The following is a 20,393-nucleotide window of genomic DNA, read 5'->3' as shown; positions in this document are numbered from 1 at the left end:
GACTTCCTATAAACTGTGAATTTGAATTTTCTATCGGCACGATGGATTAAAACATCTAGGAACGGCAAAGTGTTATTTATTTCATGTTCTGTGGTGAACTTAATGGAAGGTACGAAGCCACTGAGTCTGGGAAGAAACTCATCAGTGTTGTGATCATTAGGCCACAGGAAAAAGAGCATCATCTACTTGCCTGAATCAACTAGCTTTATCTGCGAGAATGTCTTTAAGAAGTCTAGTCTCATAGAATTCCATATACAGGTTGCTGAGTAAGGGGCTAAGGGGATTTCCCATTGCCATGCCTTGTTTTTGAGCATAGAATTTCCCTTCAAAAACGAATATGCAATCAGTTACACAAAGTTTCATCAATTCATTTATTGTTGTAGTGGGGAAGGGCATGGGGAAGTTTTCTAGTTCCTCTTCGATATACGAAAGCAAGTCAGGGACAGGAACTTTGGTGAACAGAGCTGTGACTTCAAAGCTCACTAATGAAAAGCCGTGAGGGATATTTAATTTCTGGAGCCTCTCAGTGAGGTTAACATTATTTTTAATATGTGCGTCTGAGATCTTACCATCCATTGGAATTTGAAGTTTAACCAACCATTTAGATAGATTATATACTGCTGAGCCTACTGAACTAATAATGGGACGGGCTGGGTATCCTGGCTTATGGGTATTGATTACCCCATTTGGATATGGTAGTTGCTGACCTAGCCTACAGATATTTAATTAATTCATCATTCCCTTTCAATAACGTTTTAAGGTTTATTAAAATGGCTGTTGACTTGGTCAGTGGGTTTTTTAATGAGCGGTTCATACGTTTCATTATCACTGGTTCATTTTCTCTAAATATTAAGTTTTGTCCAAAATAACAGCTTCCTTAGATTTATCACCTCGTGAGAGGTGCAACGTCTGATCATTATTGAGTTCTTTGTAAGCATTTGTGAATCTTAATGGGCAATTGGGAAACGTTGGTTGGAGTAAAGTCCCATATACCATACCTTTGCATATATTAAAATTACCAGGGGTCAAGTCACCGTGTTTTTCCAGTATGCAAATGCTGGGTAGGGTAGAGTAGTTAAACATCCTGTATCAAGAGCCCTTCATCAGCATCAAGGCTTGTAGGGTTGCCGCTATAGAATCTTTCGTGGTCGTGCCTTTCCACTTTCACGCACGTGTACTGGTGTGCACTGAACATGTATCAAACGACAGAAAAGTGTGAAAAGAGACTTATTTCCTGAAATGTACATAAGTGTCTTTTTCCACAATAACAAAATACCATTTTTCAGAATGTCAATGTCATGAATACATCAAGTTTGGTGTTACTCTTCCCTTCTCTATCGGCATCTCAGGTGATGCTGCCAAAATATTTCACATAATTGTATTCTCGTCGGAAATGCGAATTTATCGCCACACCGCCTTCCAATAATTACCTCTTGAAAAGTTGAAGGTGTTGGGGAGGGTGTGTGTGAAGTGGGGGGGGGAGGGAAGGGGTAAAATATGAGAGAGTCGATAACAGCGTAGCCAGATCCTTTTTCTCACCACGCTCAACCCCCTCCCCTCCAACACAAGCTTCAGAGAGTTGTTAAATACTTTTGTTGCTTCCTCCCCGTGTACCTGCTAAATTTCTCTCCTCGTAGTTATGCTTGCTTGAGATTCGGAGTGTGTACACACTCATCGGAAAGTTATTTTTTTTTGTTGTTTATGTTGATTTCTTGTTAAGAAATGTTGTAGTACATCGAAGACTAGATGATATTTGATGTGGTTGTGAAACTCATGTGGCGCCAGGAGAGCGGGCTGCCACTACTGATCATAAAATAAAGTTTGATATGAGCTTATTAGCCAGTCTTCCATATTACCTTCCAGGCAGTCTTCCATCTTACCTTCCAGGCAGTCTTCCATATTACCTTCCAGGCAGTCTTCCATCTTACCTTCCAGGCAGTCTTCCATCTTACCTTCCAGGCAGTCTTCCATCTTACCTTCCAGGCAGTCTTCCATCTTACCTTCCAGGCAGTCTTCCATCTTACCTTCCAGGCAGTCTTCCATCTTACCTTCCAGGCAGTCTTCCATCTTACCTTCCAGGCAGTCTTCCATCTTACCTTCCAGGCAGTCTTCCATCTTACCTTCCAGGCAGTCTTCCATCTTACCTTCCAGGCAGTCTTCCATCTTACCTTCCAGGCAGTCTTCCATCTTACCTTCCAGGCAGTCTTCCATCTTACCTTCCAGGCAGTCTTCCATCTTACCTTCCAGGCAGTCTTCCATCTTACCTTCCAGGCAGTCTTCCATCTTACCTTCCAGGCAGTCTTCCATCTTACCTTCCAGGCAGTCTTCCATCTTACCTTCCAGGCAGTTTTCCATCTTACCTTCCAGGCAGTCTTCCATCTTACCTTCCAGGCAGTCTTCCATCTTACCTTCAAGGCAGTCTTCCATCTTACCTTCCAGGCAATCTTCCAACTTACCTTCCAGGCAGTCTTCCATCTTACCTTCCAGGCTATCTACAAACCAGCTCTCTAGCCAGCCTTCCCCAGAGACTTTCAGTCAGCCTTCTAGCCGCTCTTCAGATCAGCTTTTCAGTCATTCAGCCTTTCAACAAGTCTTCCACACAGCCTTATATTCAGTCTTTCAGCTTTTAGGTATTCTTACAGGCAGCCAAACATGCAACCTTCCAGTCAACCTTCCGCACGTGAAGGAAAATTTGCTGGGTGTAAAAAATAGGATGAATCTAAAAAGAGTGCGTCAAAATTAATGAAAATTTTCCAACAGGTTGCCCTTAGTCTTCCATGACACCCCGCCACCTCCCTTCTAACTCTTGCCCCTCCCCCCCTCCTTCCTTTTATCTCTCTCTCCCTCTTTCTTTTACAAATAGGGTTGTTAACTTTATTTACATGCTAAGAGCTGTTACCTACATCAGCTTATTTGAAAGCCTTTTAATTGTTATGAGATTACGCAAATAGTGAACAGCATGAAGTTGGAGCCATCTGTGGGCCAGCGATTTCATTTGGTCAACTGACTTTATTTCGTTGTCGTTACATACTCAAGGCACAAGTCATCCTAGGAATAAATGATTTCAAATAAAGTGATGTTGTGGAGAAGGGTACAGTCAGAGTTTAGTTGTTGTTTACTGCCTATCTTGATGTGCAGAATGTCATCTCTCTCTCTCTCTCTCTCTCTCTCTCTCTCAAGGGGGTTTGGCTTATTCCGTAAGTTCGGCACGACACTATATATATATATATATATATATATATATATATATATATATATATATATATATATATATATATATGTCGTGCCGAATATGTAAAACTTGCGATCTTGGCTTAAATAGCAACGCTCATCTTGCCATATAAGACAAGTGAAAATTTGTGTCTGCAGTAATATCGCAAAAATCATTCTGAACCTAACGAAAAAAATATATTTCATGGTGTGTGTTTATTATTTATTATTGTAAACGTATCTAAAATATATTTAATTGGATTAGGCTAAATTAAATTGCGTTTGTTATAAGGTTAGGTAAGTTTTCTAAGGTTCTTTTGGTACAAAATTATTAATTTTTACATTAACATATATGGAAAAAATATACCTTTAAATGTAAAAGGAAAAATGTTAGAGAGGACTTAATTTTAAATGAGTTATTGCTAATTGACAAATTTTATCTATTCGACAGTACACACACACACACACACACACACACACACACACACACACACACACACACACACACACACACACACACACACACACACACACACACATATATATATATATATATATATATATATATATATATATATATATATATATATATATATATATATATATACATATAGCGCAAATTGTGGGACCCATAGCCTCGGAGAAGTAGATAAAAAGGCTTCAAGGAAAAATATTTGGATTTCTTCCTGAAACCATTTGAATAATCTACGCTCCCTACCACCCCAGCTGGATGACCAGCAATAAGGGAGCTACCCCAGCTAGGCAGATATGTTGGTAACCAAAGCGTCCAGATGGTATATCCCTTCAAACCTGAACAGACTACTCATGTGCGTCTACACTCTTCATACTTATCTCCAATACATCAGGGAGGAAGGAGGGGCAGCTGCCAGCTTCACGGAATCCCAGAAGTCTAGAAAATATGGTGAACTTGCCAATCATTAAATGTTTGTTCCCATAGGCTCAGAGACCCTTGGCCAATGGAAAAAAAGTACATCTAAGTTCTTTAAGGAGCTAAGTAAAAAACTCGTCAGGGTAACTAAGGATCTCAGGGCGACTAATTTTCTGTTCCAGCGACTCAGCGCTGCGGTTCAGAGGGGTAATGCCTGCTGTATCTTGGGCACGCGCCCCAGTTCTGAGGAAGTGGATGAAATTTTCACATTGTCATCTGTGACAAACATGTAGTAATATGTACTTGAAATGTATCCTTCAAACTTCATGTACTGTATATGCCGTCTTTGTACCAGCAATATATCCTATTAAGTTTTGTGTACCATATTATGTAATAAAATGAACCTGTTGGTATATTTAATCGCAAATACATAGGAATGATGTTAGTCGGTGCATCGGTGATGTGGTAAAGTGTACATTCAATGAAAAGTTGTGCAGCTCAGTTGAGCTGGGTGAAGTGACTGATGTAGATAAGTATTTTTTCCAGATAGTGATAAGATTTAAATATAAAAATGAGGAACAAGGGGAGTAACCTAATCATCATATTCCCCTTCTCCCTATCCTCACTCTACCTCACCCCCCCCTCTCACAATCACGTATCATGCCTCCCCCCCTCCCCTTCCCCCGTTTGATTTTTGTTGACATGTTTATCTGCAGATACCGCTCGTCCCAGATCTAATTAGTACCGTCGCCGCCGCCTCACAATATATCCGGCTTCCAAGCAAGAAACCTTGAAATCTTCTGAAAATCCTCGTGATCTTCTGAAAAGTCTTCAAGAGTGAAGGAGCTGCATTCGAAAGTATTTATTGTATATATCTAATGCCAAGGAACGTATCCAAAGAAGTTTAAATCGTGTACCTACTTCTCAAAGATATCTGCTTGGTTCCCCGAGGTGTCTGAAGTCAACACTCTTACTTGTATTTGCTATCTCAAGACCTCTGAAGAGAGTGGCCGCTACACCAAGCCGTCTGAAGTAAGCACTTTCTGTCTCGACATGTTTGGTGCCTCAAAAGTCCAAGGTGAGCTTCTGAAACCTCAAGACTTTGATGTAAACACCAATTGCCCCTATGAAGTGAGTACTTTGTACTAAAAACCGTTTGAAGCAAGAACCTGTTGCCGAAACATATATGCTGTTGAACGTATGGTACTTCAAGGTGTTTAAGTGAGGGTTTGTCTTTCAAAAAAATGCATTACATTAGCACTTGGTGTCCGCAGGTGCCTACAGTGTGAGTGCCAGGTGTCTCAAGGAGTTTCAAATGATTGCGTAGAGTTCCAAAAAGGCTTAAAGTGCGCAAGTGCTTGCTATTAATAAGACGCCAGAAGTGAACAACCATTGCACTAAGAAACAAGCAGTGTACCATAGTTTGTTAACTGACTGCAATGTATCTTGGCCTATGACTTTTTGTCCCATGTCTTTGATGGTTCCATGTCGTTCACCATGACATCAACATTTAAGAGATATTGACGTATTCACTAACATGAAAATTGCTTCATGACCCGGAAAAAACTGTAATTATAAATTTAAATAAATACATTTACTAATCAAGTCCTGAGAAAAGGCATAAACATTTACATAAACTGGTGCCTTAAGGGTGCAAAATAGGTCCCAGTTTTCGTTCTAAAATATCACAATTGTTATCCTCACATTACTGAAAGAGCAAAGTACATCAACCCTTGGACATGTATCCCAAGTTTGTCTCTCGTTGCTATATATTTTTGCTTGTGTTTAGCGTGTATCTGATTTCTTTTATAAATTATCCCTGGTTATATACGACAATTCCACGTACAACGCCCCTTGAAGCTCCTGATAAGACCGATGTCGCAAGAAAACTTACTGAAGGCCGGAAAACGATACTCTTCTGGAATTTATGGTTTGGGAGCCCCTGGAATGAAAGGTACAATACTGCTTCTCTTTCTAGCACATTAATGATACTGATATCTGAGGTAGAGATTGATAATATAAATGGCTGAGATTGATAATAAAAATAATCCGTTGCATAAAATGAAATTTCCCAATGACCTTAAAAGTTCCTGGAAGGAAATAATATCAAGTAATGTACACCCTTTCCCATAATTATTAGGAGATTAATACTGGCCATTATTATCATTATTTATTTATTTACATATTTATTATTGATATTATTATTATTATTATTATTATTATTATTATTATTATTATTATTATTATTGTCATTATTATTATCATTGTTGTTGTTGTTGTACTTATAAGAAGTGCTAAGATGAGAGACTGAAGGTTACTGTCAGATACCCAGACAAAGTAAGGAACAATTTCAACCAGAGCAGCGGTTATGTTGAAAATATAATAAAATACTAACTTGATGATTAAGAAACATGTTGAACAGTTACGCATCTCTGTTGTTGAAACGTTTCGCCTACACAGTAGGCTTCTTCAGTCGAATACGGAGGCAGCAGGTATAGTAGCGAATTGAAGATGATGTAAAGCAGTCCATCAACCTTGGAGAAATAGCATTTGAGGTGGTCAGTCCCTCAGCCTGGAGAAGAGTTCAGCTCCATGGTCTGGAAGGATATGAACCCGAACCATAAGAATGGAGTCTTGTATACTGTCAAAGGTGAGATGGAAGATCTCGGAGACAATGAACAGGACTGGATTCGCTAGTAGAAGAAGGCAGGTCCCTCTGGACTCCAGTCCTTGTCACTCATAACAGGTACCATCTTCATTTCACTACTATACCTACTGCCTCTATATTTGACTGAAGAAGCCTACTGTGTAGGCGAAACATTTCAACAACAAAGATACCTAACTGTTGCACATGTATCTTATTCCTCGACTTGTCGGTATTTTATTCCCCTTTCAACATAACCGTCAGACACTGCAGCACAACGATATCTTGGTACAGAGGACACCTTCCATACTTCATCGCGTAACTACTAGTTATGAGTGATAAGGGTTGGAGTCTAGAAGGACCTGCCTTCTTCTACTAGGGAATCCCGCAACCTTCATTGTCTTCGAGATCTTCCACCTCACCTTCGACGGTATTTAAGAATCCATTCTTATGGTTCAGGTTCATATTTTTCCAGATCATGGAGCTGAACTCTTCTTCAGGCTCAGGGACTGACCACTTCAGTGCTATTTCTCCAAGGTTGATAGACTAGTTACGTCATTTTCATTTCACTATCATACCTGTTGCCTCCGTATTTTACTGAAGAAGCCTACTGTGTAGGCGAAACGTTTCAACAACAAAGATACCTAACTGTTACACATGTCTTGATCATCAAAGAAACGGTTTCTACAATTTAACTGAACCTCTTGTAAGAAAACTTCTGGGACGATTGCCAATCATTGTGACCTGACTCTCACCCACTTGCTCTTCACTACATTGACAATTATTATACTATACATGCGCATACGGTCTTAACCAGATGTATCAGTTTGCGACTTGATGAAATCCACTGCATGGGCGAAACGTCGCCAGTAAAGGCTCCATGCAATTACATTTATGTTTCCTTTCCATCACATCTGTGGCGTTGCATGACCAAAATGGGAAAATCTCTTCTTCGTGAATTTAATAATGAGCATTACTGATACCCAAAAATTCCCACTTAAGCATTTGTCTAACTAATTTTTAAAGCCACTTATGTTATTAGCGTGTTGAAGTTCCTGGGCAATTTTGATCCATTCAGCTACAAAACTTCCGCTAAACCTGCACTTTTGTATATTCTTCATTACTCCATAATTTAATATTATTTCCAATGGCTGGAGTAGCTACGACTTTCCCCAACCTCCTCCGTTCCCCTGAAGGGAACTGCAGCTGGAGTTGGAAATATACAGACATAGATTTATTCATGGGTTTTCTTAGTTTATTTGTGGTTCTGAAATTTCTAGCTTAATTTTAACTTCCTTAAAATATGTTAGTTTTGTAGAAAGTCATGTAAATTAAAGTCTGTTGTAAATCATTTAAATTAAATTATCATAGTTGGGCAATTTGATTGATGTTATAAGTAGAATCTTAAATGTTTTTAATACATTTTCATTTATTGCAATGCATTTTTTAAATCATGATGGATGAAGAAATGTCAGAAACGTTAATAAAAAAAATCGGATGTCCTTTGAAGATGGTATTCATCACAGCCATGATTCTTATTCTTATAGTGAAGATTTGTTTTCCACTTGGAACCTCAATTGCTAATGTAAGTGCTTCAAGCTATGGCCAATCAACGCTTCATTTATATTGGAAATTGGAGATGACCAACTTTAGAATCAAGAATATTCGTCTAGACCTGGAATTTGTTAAAGCCCATAAAATTGTAATGGTATGCCTAAATTTTTACGATTCAAAGGATACTCAAATAGATTATCTGCTTCCTTGCTGCACAAGTCCTGGCAGCGTAAATTTTTGAATTTTGAAATCAAGGAGAAAATTTAACTTTTGAATAAAATAAATTTTAAATTTATAGAAATTTCTACCTGTTTTAGAAGTTACACATCATGGACTGACTTGCCTTCTCTTAAATGTGAACTAATTAGCTCCAGTATTCGCTGCTTGGCAGCTGTCCAGTTAACACCTTCAGCAGTCAGCTAGCCCGACATTATAGTTGTTTGCCTCGGGGAGCTGCTTGTTTCAAGATGGAAGGCAATTATACGAGAAAAATTATGACTGTGGCTTTGGAACTAAGTCAAGGATCTTTTCTGGAACAAAAATGAGAAGTATTACTTGTAAGAATAAACCACAATATATACGGTTTGAAGGACTAATATTTTCATGGTATCGAGATCGTGAACCACCAGAGGACCCTCTGAAGATGAATAACATCAATGAATATTCTCGACTGTCAAGATATTGAAATGAATATCTACGGGTTGCAGAAAGTAAAGTTGAAAGATGTATCTACAATGTAAACATGGATCCGTATACGCGGATTACCCTTTGAGGCAGATGAAGAAGATTTACGTAGTATGTTTAGGAAATATGGTGAGATACTCGACGTACAGTTTCGTACTCAAGTCTTGGTGACATGCTGGCCAACAGAAAACCTGCCGTGTGTGTGCTAGTGTAGAGCATTTTGCAAACGAGTGCCCTAAACGTAAGTTGCAAACAACACCTGGACGTCATTCAAGAGACGATCCATGGGGACAAGCCACTACTAGTGTTCTTAGTGTTGGAGAAACGCAAGTTCAAGTGCGCCGACAAGAAAATAGTGAAGGTGATCATACGGCTCAGTGTTGGGAATTTAGAGGAGTTTTCGACTGGGCACGGAAACGGCTCAGTGTTGTGGTCAAAACAGTGTGAAAGTACGCTGGATGGAAATGTCTTTGGAAAGGAGTGTCAACATGTGCAAATTAATTGTGGTGTGGATCGGCTGGAAAACGAAAAAAAACAGACGGTAAAAATGAAAGGTTTGGATCAGAGTCTCAGGAGAATTGTATTTTTGTTTCTAATGAAAGCGTTCTAACCCCATATGAGAGAGAGGTTTATGTGCAACATGTGCTATCTTTCGTTAGGAGCCGTGTAAGTCTGGAAGATAGGGTAGAGATTGAGGTTCCTATAACAGAAGACGAGGTATACGCTACAATAACAAAGCTGGGAAAAGGTAAAACATCTGGAATCGACGGAGTACCTGTCGAATTTTATGTTTTTCACAGGGATGTTATGAAGTCATTTTTATTGCGCATGTTTAACGAAATGTGAACAAAAGAGAGATTGGAAGCAATGCAATCGACTGGAGTTGTAGTTCTTGTACCGAAATCGGATGTTTCCAAGAACCCTTCTGATTATAAGCTGGTTACCCTCATGTGTAGTGATCATAAGATATTTACGAAAATGTTGTGTACTAGAATAAATAAGACAATTAAAAGTATGATCGGGTAAGAACGATATGGTGTTCCGGGACGGAATGTCGGTTCTGGGAGTAAGATCTTGGATGGTTTTATTCAGAAGGCGAACGAATGTCGCGTTGGTGCCGGAATTTTGGCTCTGGATTGGAGACGAGCTTTTGACACAGTATATCGTGAGACATTACGGAGAATTTTGGAAAAAAATGGAATGGGGAATGAGTTATTATGTTGATTTCGTACCCTATACTTCATGCCATCTGTTAGAATTCAAATAAATGGTAAATTGGGAGGACTATGTAGCATGCACAAAAGGATCCGACAAGGATGTCCAGTATCCCAATTATTGTTTGCAGTTATACAGAAACCATTTTATAGGGCAGTTCGTGAACGAGTGGTACCCGTTGATAAATTAGACACATGTGCAACTCTTGGGTATCTTAATAAAGATACCCAAGAGTTGCACATGTGTCTAATTTATCAACGTGTTGGTTCTCTGAACCATTCATCTACAGAGTGGTACCCGGTTCACTAAGTGTAGGAGGACGTGTCTTCCCGAGTATAGTTGAGTATGTCGATGGCAGCATAATATTAATAAACCAGGAGTCTAACGTGAGTTGTGGAATACAGTGCACATGTGTGAATTTGCGACAGTATTGTGCAATAATCCCCATTAGTCCAAAATAATGGGATTAGGTTTGTGCGTGAATAAGAGTGATTGGAATGACAGTAACGTCATTGTAGTGGCAGAACCTGTAAAAATTTGTGGTGTATATTTTAATAACGATACGGCGAAAGCTAGAGAATGTAACTCAGTCGCCGGTAGTTACAATATGTTGAAGAGATTAGGAACTTTGAGGAACATAGGGATAACTACGTTACAGAGAGAGGTAGTGGTTAACACACTGTTATACTCAAAAGCACTGTATGTATCCAATGTATATCCATTGTTGGAAAGCGTAGTACGTAAAATACACTCTGCTATATTTAAGTATGTGTGGGGTAAGAAAAGTAAATGGCTGTATCGGAAGACGTGTTACCTTTTAAACATGGTGGTAATGGTTCGACAGACATCTGTAGAAAATCTTGGGTGTGTATTTATTTAGATTAATTAAGCATGTTGGCACATTTCATGACAATGGATTACAAAGAATATATAAACGTATTAATGTTGATTTGTGTTCAAAAATAAGATTAGCACAGAATATATTAAGGAATAGAATGTGCGTGTCCGATTTGGATCGCATCACAGTTAAAGTATTGTATAAATTCAGTGTCGATAAAAATTGTACATGATTTGTATCCATTATATAGATGGAAACGATTATGGTTATTATTAAGTAAATTAAGGATTATGCCTAATCAACGACCTTTTATATAAAGATATGCATGGTATATTACCATCTAAAGCCATTCTTCTTATAAAAACAGTGATCAGGGAGGGATGGTGCCAAAGATGTGGATTATTAGGTACAGCATTGCATGAGATTTATTTTTGTTATAGACATACTGGAGTAAAGATTTGGATGAAGAATGTATCATCATACGTTGCAGTACAAGAAGTACAGTTGTTGCCTGGTATTAGTTTTGATTTTTTTTTTTTTTTTGGGGGGGGCAGGGGTTAATGAAGACATGGAACGAGCGTTAGCCTACCTGGTGACTGATTATGTGTATTTCATGTAGAGTATTAAAGATTTATTATTAATGAAGAGTACATAATTAAGTTGTTAGCTGGAAAAATGTATAGAACTAAAGTTAGAAATCAACATGTGTTTGGAACACAGTTCTCACAAAAGATTCCAGTTTGGTATCGGGAATTAACATTACAAGAACTGTTGTTAGGTAAGACACATATGCAACAGTTAGGTATCTTTATTTCGAAACGTTTCGCCTACACAGTAGGCTTCTTCTTACTGAAGAAGCCTACTGTGTAGGCGGAACGTTTCGAAATAAAGATACCTAACTGTTGCATATGTGTCTTACCTAACAACCTGTCGGTATTTTATACCATTTTAATGTTCATTACAAGAACTGATTGGTTTATATCATGTAAATTGAAGTGCTTAATAAATTATTAAATAATGTACTGATGAACATGTAAGAATATATGAGTATAAATATATATAAAAAAAGGAAATGTAAACGTATGTAGCTATATGCACGTTGATATCTGTATGTGTATGGGATGTTATAAGGTACTGAAGTTGTATAAACTAATTGTATTAATATTCTCATGTTTTGGTTCGGGTAAAGTGTATTTGTATGGTGTAGTTATCATGTCAAGTTTATATATGCTGGAATTATCTCTGTCTTTTGTATATAAAGTTGTAATTAAATAAATAAAAATTAGCTCTAGTTTAGGTAATGTGAAGAAACGGTTAAGAAAATCAACAAGTTGATAAATAAGACACTTCAGAAATATTTAGGTGTCTTTATTCTGGAAACGTTTCGCCAGTCAGTGGCTTCTTCAGTCCAACAATTACTTTTTTTATGTAAGTTTTTACAGCCCAAACAAGAAAACATCATGATATTCATAAACTAACATCCCTTATTATCACCAATATGTATCCGCATTTATTCATAAAACACAATATTATACAACTTTCTGGAATTTCTTCTCCATCCAAGTTTTTTTTTTTTGTCTGCCCTAAACAATTTCATTTTAATTCAGATAACCAACACATAGGAGAGAGAAGCTTATGATGACGTTTCGGTCCGGGTTATTTGTGTATTGTTCCAGTCACGGTATTGTGCCTTTTTGTTTTTTTAATTTCATCTTCCATGTGTTAACTATTATGAAGAGTTCGCGACAACTTCCGCATCTTTCTTTCCAGCTTTGGACCAACTGACGCTGAAGGGTTGAAGCTGGAAGGTTGCCCGAATTGGAAGTGCGACTTCACTTACGACCGTAGCTATTCCAACATCGCCGACGCTATTATGTTCCCTGCCGGATTGTAAGTAGGTGGGGCTACCACGAGATCCTTGTGCAGGCAGTCATTATTGCAAGAATTTTAGGCTGTGCTTAACTCAAACCTTGAGATGCACATTGCACAGCAACCTGTGCCATATTCAGAACAATTCTCTCATTCTCGCACAATTTTTCAGGTTCAACATGAAAGATATTCCCAAAGGGCCTAGACCACACTTCCAGCGTTGGGTGTGGTTGGAAGTCGAGGCTCCAACAGAACCTGGTGGATTGAAGACCGCCAAGACTCTCAGGAACCACAAGATGAGCCACCTCGTTAATTGGACCATGACCTATCACTCGGAATCAGACATCGTCGCCTTCTATGGCCACTTTCTCTCACTTGGAGCCACCGTCAGGTGAGTTGACAGCCTTTAAGCACTGATAAGGGATAGAGGCTGGGAAGAGAAAGAAAGAGGAAAGGCAAGAAACACAGGAGAAATAAGAAATGTTCAATATCCCATTTCTCTAAGTAGCAAAAATACTTATGGATGGAGTTTTTCATTGGGCTTTTCTTCAGGCCACTTCGACCCAACCTCATGTCCGACCACAGCGAGGCTATGAGGCGGTACATGGCGGCGATGGAGCGAGGTGACACTCTGGAGACGGTGATGGGTCCGTCCTGGAGAAGCTTCGTCAAGCGTCCCAAGGTGGTGGCGTGGATGTCCAGCCACTGTCCCACCAACTCCAAAAGAGAGGAGTACATTGCTGAGCTTTCCAAATACATCACAGTAGACAAGTAAGTGCATTTTACCTTAGTCTGCTAAATTTACTGTACGCCAGCATAACGAAGGGAATAGTTTTAGAATCTTAATTACATTTCTAATATGGCGAAAATTTGATTAATATGTAATATTTAATTTAATACTATATGTGGTCGATAGCATTTGATCTATTAATTTGAATTACCAATTATCTAATACGATCACTTTGATCCTTTTACTGTCTTTAGTCTTCAAAATAACCTTCCGTCCTGTCAGAGCAAATACCTCGTTTCTCTTTCATTACTTGTCGAGAATTATGGCTGATCACTTTCCCATTTCTTTATTAGTACGAGAATAAAAATAATTACAATTCTACCTTTAAACTTCAAATGCTCAATATGAATGCCATTTGAAATGCAGAATAAAAAATTAATGAAAGTCATGTGATCCAAGATGTTTACCTGGGGTTTACCTAGAGAGGGTTTCGGGGGTCAACGCCCCCACGGCCTGGTTTGAGAACAGGCCTCGTGGTGGATTAGGGTCTGATCTACCAGGCTGTTACTGCTGGCCGCACGTAAACTGATGAACGAACCACAGTCCGACTGATCAGGTACTGACTTTAGGTGCCTGTCCAGCGCCTTCTTGAAGACAGCCAGGGGTCTATTGGCAATATCCCTTATGTATGCTGGGAGGCAGTTGAACAGTTTTGGGCCCATGACACTTATTGTGTTGTCTCTTAGTGTGCTCATGGCACCCCTGCTTCTCATTGGGGGAATGTTGCATTTCCTGCCGAGTCTTTTGCTTTCGCAGGGAGTTATTTTCGTGTGCAAGATTGCTACTAATCCCTCTAGGATTTTCCAGGTGTATATTATCATGTATCTTTCTCGCCTGCGTTCCAGGGAATACAAATCAAAGAACTTCAACTGTTCCCAATAATTCAGGTTCTTTATCGTACTTGTGTGTGCAGTAAAAGTTTTCTGTACATTCTCCAATTTCGCCAGCCTTGAAGGGGGCAGTTAGTGTACAACAGTATTCCAGCCTAGAGAAAACAAGCGATTTGAAGAGAATCATCATGGGCTTGGCGTCCCTAGTTTTGAAGGTTCTCGAATAAGTGAACCAGAAGTTACATTATTCGCATTAAATTATCCAGGAGCATTTAAAACTACTTAATATTGTTTGCTTATCTTTATAAGTATATACGACAAAAAAAAAACTCTTAACATTAACATTGATGTTCTTGAATGACTTATACTGTTTTTTTGATGATGTTATAGTTTCATTGCTAAGCTTTTCTTTCAAACCTGGAATTTGTGATGCATATTTGTTTTCCTCGGAATCTGAGTCTCTTAGATGTCTAGATTAATAATCCAGTGAGTGCCACTCTGTCATCCTTGAGGAATATTCAGAACTGAAGATGGTTGGCAAGGCTCTCACCGATCACCTTTGAATTTATGAAGACACGCATATCGGCATGAATGTCACGTATTTTAACCAAATATTACGCAGTGTATTGTAAAATATATGTAAATAACACGCTCCATATATAATGTCATTGTACTGGATAAAGTCTGAAACCGGACGTGTATTAGTCCTGAATGGCAGGACAGGACGGGAGCACGTGAGCTGTTTTTGAGTTCAGTACGAGGACAGCGTTGACTGGATCAGGATGTAATGACGTCAAGGTTTGGTGTTGGTGTAAGTAGGTGGTTTACAATAAAGATAACCAGATGTTGCACAAGTGTCTTGACTTTCATCTTGTCGGTATTGTATACCTGTCTTGCACAGTAAAACAAATGTCAGTAAATGAGCCGTCAGTACAGAAAACAGCGCCGTTCTAACGTTAAATAAAATAAATTTGCATCGCCATGTTTGTTCTGTAGAAAGATAAGCTCAGTAGAACATGAACATCGACTGCATTTGAACGCTCATCATCTTCCTCAATAAGCTGTCCCAGCACGAGAAAATGATCGTTTTTTGATATGGCATGTGAGGAACCGCCTACTGGAACAACAATTCTAGCAGTCTAGTGATTACTGGAAGATCATCTGCAGCAATATTATAATTGCATTCATGGAAGAATGATAAACCCGTAGGAATCATATAGCATTTATGAGAACGGAAGGCAATCAGGATCAATTCAAGGGAAGGAAGAACTGGTCCAATTGCCTGAAACAAGAGCCCTTAGCTAGCATCAAGACTTTTCTCTCACTCTCTCTCTCTCGGAAGGTCTTAACCTGCAGATATATTCAGTGGGCTAGTTATCCACACTCATGATTCGTATATCATACGTGAGGAAGCTGATGTAGCCATTCCCCACAGTATTATCATTGGAGTATAAACGTTGTCATAACGGCACAGTTATCTTTCTGTTGTTATTGCATTACTTATCAGATAACTACCATAACGGTTTTGACGGAGCCCTCCAGTTAAGGACGTTCATTATTCACAGTTGTTAAACATATATTTTCACAACTGCTGTCAGTTAGTCCATTTACTGTGGCATGGATAAAACTATTGCAAGAAATGAGTTGAAAAGTCTGGGAGAGACCTGTCAGCAGACAGGTCCAAGGGGTCCAGGGACCCAAGACTGTTTAATTGCCTCCCAGCATACATGAGGGGGATTACCAATAGACCCCTGGCTGTCTTCAAGAAGGCGCTTGACAAGCACCTAAAGTCAGTTCCTGACCAGCCGGGCTGTGGTTCGTACATCAGTTTGCGTGCGGCCAGCATTAATAGTCTGGTTGATCAGACCCTGATCTACCAAGAGGCCTGATCTCAGACCGGGCCGTGGGGGCGTTAACCCCCGAAACCCTCTTCAGGTATACCCTAGGCACGATAGATGTTAAAATATGCGCGGTGCAGGTGGGGTTAGAACTCATGGCAAGTGAGTCGTGAAACTCCAGGGCAGTGCGTAAGCCACTTGCCATGAGTTCTAACATCACTTGCACCATGATTTGTTTACAGTCGTATTATTACAATTACGTGAGACACGATAGACGTTATTCACAAATCGACACCATTGCAGCTAGATATGGTCAAAATTGTGAGGCTGTTGAAACAATGTCAAATACTCCTTACAAAGTTTTACTGTCAAGGACAGGACGAAAAGATGCAAGTTATTTGACGAAACATAATACTTTATCTTCGATTGCTGCGACATTCATTGAAACCATGAAAGGGGCATATTTTCAGGAATGCATATGGAACATTTAGGCCTAAATCGATTGAAATTTGTGTGGGAAAAGGATGAACTTGAAAAAATTCTCTGTGGTATCAGTTTGCCTCAGGTTGTTCCAGTTGCACCACCTGGATACCAGGATATCAATATAACTGCAGTCTATCACAGTTAACTGTATACAAGTCCATATACGAACCAGAGACAAATTTAAAAGAAGAGAGTATTGATTATCAACTTGATTTACATGATATTATATTTAATATTTTATATTCAAATCAACCTTAGCCACTGCAACTGCCAAATTATATACTGTCCAATGGTACTGAACTATGGAGTATGAAGTTGTCGTTTCATTATATGTATTGCTTATATGCTCTTCTTCATTATTTGATATAAATGTCAGCAGCATTATCTTGCCTCTTAGAAAGCTACCAGTCGTGCAGGGGTCAGGGAAGTGGGGTAAATTACCCCAAACGGGGTAAAAATTAAAATCTCGGGGGTAATGCAGGCTCGGTAAATATATGAATAAAATTGCACAAAAATTTATTACTAATTAAATATTTTTTTATTATAGCCTATGATTCCATTTGTAGATATCTGATAGTGCTCATATAATAATATACATGTTTCGTGGTTTTCAAATAATTTTCAAGCCTAGGGGGTAATTTGTCCGTTCACAAATTTGTTTTGGGGTAATGACCCAAAAAAATTCGCCGACCCCTGCAGTAGTGCATGATAGGTTGAATCCATCTATATTTACCTCCGATGAGGGTGATGTACAGGTAATCAGCATAGTCACCGTAACGATGAGCGCCTTAATAATATAGCAACGTAAGCTGAAGCATACTGACGTGGGTTGCTCAATCACGATAATATGGAATAGTCCATAGGTAAACAATCTAGATTGTCTTGAGTTGGTCCTCACTTATCCTGAGGAAATTAAGTAGAACTAAACAAATTTTAAATGAGAAGAACTATTAAAATGAACCTAAGCTTTACCTACTTACAGGTATGGGAGTTGTGGAGATATTCCATGCTTTCGCAGAGAACCGCGAAGCGGTTTATGTTGGAAGACCGTGTTAAGTGGCAACTACTCATTTTTCATGTCTATGGAGAACAACTTATGTGTAGACTATATCACCGAGAAACTCTACAACCCGCTGGAAAACAACATCGTCCCTGTCGTCTGGGGAGGTACGTACGAGGAATGTGGGCGGATTATGCATGTGACGATTGTAATGATGCTGGTCGGTGTAGGAGTAAGGATGGGTGTGTAAAATAATCAGACCCCGAAATTACAGGTAGTGACTATGATCAGTTCCTTCCTCCACACTCTTACATCAATGCTCGGCACTATCACCCGCAGGAACTGGCCCGCCTCCTAACGCGGCTACACGAAGACCCCGTCGCCTATGGCAGGTAAGCACTAACATAGATACAGTGATCGATGTCAGGTAAATACTAACAGTACTGTGGCCTAAGGCAGGTAAGCACTCAGGCTGGTATGGTCTATGGCAAGTAAGAACTAACATAGCTGCCTCATTACCCTCAGGTACCACATGTGGCGCGGCTACCTGCAGGTGTTGAACCGACGAAGCTTGTGTGAGCTGTGTTCCCGCCTGCACACCGACACAACTTACAGCCACCACAAAGACATATCTAACTGGAGGATGAGTAGCGGCCAGTGCCAGTTGGCTCCCAGCAACATGTTCAACAGCAATCATGGCAAGAACTCCTGGAGGACAGTCATCTCTACGAAATACGACAATCATTTCAATGCTAGTGTTGTCCCGTGATTCTCCTAGATACAGAGAACGTAACTCTTAAAATATCCGTATTTATGTAAAATTAATCCACGTACATATTAAGTTGAAATATATCACTCGTGGTCTGAGGAATTAGACCTTTTGGTCTCCTTCCTCAGACCAAACCTAATTACTCCCCAATCCCCCCTTCCCTATCCCATCCTCCACATTCCCCCCTTTTCCCTTTCCTCTCCCCTCCCAACCCTCCCTTTTCCCTGTCCTGTTTGTAGCCTCTGGGGTCCTCCCCTCTAGCATTACGGTTTCTAGGTAGGAGGAAAATGTGCCGGGGTTCATCCCACTCCGTGGGGTTTCTCGGGAATAGTGTAGTTTGCGTGGAATCTGGATCATCTGGAGGTGCCCTGCTTCCTTCCTGGATTTCCAAGAGGTAGGGCAGGGTATCTTGCTGGTGATGGGTGTATCTCCAGAGGTTGGCTGTTGGTTCCGGGAGGTGGCAGCCGAGGGAGGTATGCTTTGTTTCGGGTGTCTAACCGCCCTCTCTTTTGTCAGCCGAGGTGGCTTAGTGGCTGTGAGGTTGCTGTCCCGGAGCACTGGTTTGCTGGTGTGAAGGGTAGGGTATGGCACGGGTTCCACGCTGCATCTGCATTGCTGGCGGTTTCGAGATCTTCTTGGATGAAGGGGCTGTATAATCCTACGGGATTAGCGCTCCCCTATGATTATTATAATTATAATTGGATAAAAGGAGGAACTTATGGCCTTTCCATGCCTTCTAGTAACTGTCCCTCCACTGTCCCTTTCTTTTTTTTTTCTTTCCTTCTTTCTTTTCTTTTGTAAAATAATTAAGAAGTGCCACCATCATGGAGTCTTCGTTCCATGATCCCCCGTCCACCTGCCAGGCCCCTTTTTGTTACCGCATTCTCTTCTGACCCGGCTTTGTTGGACCATTCTCCAGACTTTTCCCATACACCTGCACCTTCTGCTGGTGTTACTTCAATACCTGCTCCAAGTGCTGAGGCTCGACCCATTTCTTCTAGTGCCTTTGCCTCTTGCACACGTTTAACTATGCGTCTGGCTTCCCCGAATATAGTACGAAGTTTTTTGAATTGCTCACCGTCACAGGTCGGGCCGCCAGTGGTCCTATGCCTAAATGCTCCAGACCATTTGCTAACGATGGTTCTTCAATTTCTGCTCACTCCACCCTGAAACGACCTACACGACACCCATTTGCGTACCATGTTTACAAGTACACAGTGGACCACATTCTTTTCCTTACAGACGACATCTCCAACTGATTATCTTTCAGACCATAGTATTGGTAAAGCTCTTTTATGACATGCTGGCCAAAATATATCCTTTCACGCTTTTTTGGAGCAGTGCGCACATTTTTACAGTTCAGAATGCAGAACAAGCTCATAATCTTTCCCATCTTACTTTCATTGATAACATTCCTATCACAGTTTACAAGCATGCTACTCTCAATTCTTGCAGTGGTACTGTGGTTTTACCAGTACCATTGTACAGTGTGATTTTTTGTCTTGGGGTGACGATATTTTGGAGGAATTAGCCCTTCAGGACCTTCCATTTCTCAAAGTGGATAAATATGTCCTGCCCGCTCATGGGCAGAGGCGCTTTCCCAGTAACATCACCCGCTTAACCTTCGACTGCCATGAACTCCCGTCCTCCATTTATATCACTGACCATCGCCTAGGGGTCCGTAAAGTGGTCCCTACACCCCGACAGGGTCGAAGTTGCTGGCACTTCGGACATCCCACTAAATACTGCAGGTCTGCGGAGTGCCTGGTCTGCACTCATC

General features: G+C 40.1%; 1 protein-coding gene across 1 annotated transcript; it reads left to right on the top strand.

The window, feature by feature from the left end:
• The first annotated feature begins 4,938 nt into the window (after positions 1 to 4,938).
• Positions 4,939 to 18,763, top strand: LOC128691398 (alpha-(1,3)-fucosyltransferase C). The gene is made up of 7 exons (XM_053780253.2): positions 4,939 to 6,053; positions 12,805 to 12,924; positions 13,076 to 13,294; positions 13,456 to 13,674; positions 17,827 to 18,011; positions 18,119 to 18,236; positions 18,370 to 18,763. Exons 1-7 carry the CDS (start codon positions 5,839 to 5,841, stop codon positions 18,611 to 18,613), a joined length of 1,320 nt encoding a protein of 439 aa, XP_053636228.1. The 5' UTR covers positions 4,939 to 5,838; the 3' UTR covers positions 18,614 to 18,763.
• The last annotated feature ends 1,630 nt before the right edge of the window (positions 18,764 to 20,393 follow it).

This window comes from Cherax quadricarinatus, chromosome 36, assembly GCF_038502225.1.
Source record: "Cherax quadricarinatus isolate ZL_2023a chromosome 36, ASM3850222v1, whole genome shotgun sequence".
In the NCBI taxonomy this organism is placed as follows: Eukaryota; Metazoa; Arthropoda; class Malacostraca; order Decapoda; family Parastacidae; genus Cherax; species Cherax quadricarinatus.
This window is presented reverse-complemented; position numbering and strand designations above follow the sequence as displayed.

Coding starts and splice junctions, on each gene's coding strand:
- LOC128691398 (XM_053780253.2), top strand. CDS start 5,839: ATGTATCCCAAGTTTGTCTCTCGTTGCTATATATTTTTGCTTGTGTTT. Junction 12,925..13,075: donor ATTATGTTCCCTGCCGGATT/GTAAGTAGGTGG, acceptor ACAATTTTTCAG/GTTCAACATGAAAGATATTC. Junction 18,237..18,369: donor GACCCCGTCGCCTATGGCAG/GTAAGCACTAAC, acceptor CATTACCCTCAG/GTACCACATGTGGCGCGGCT.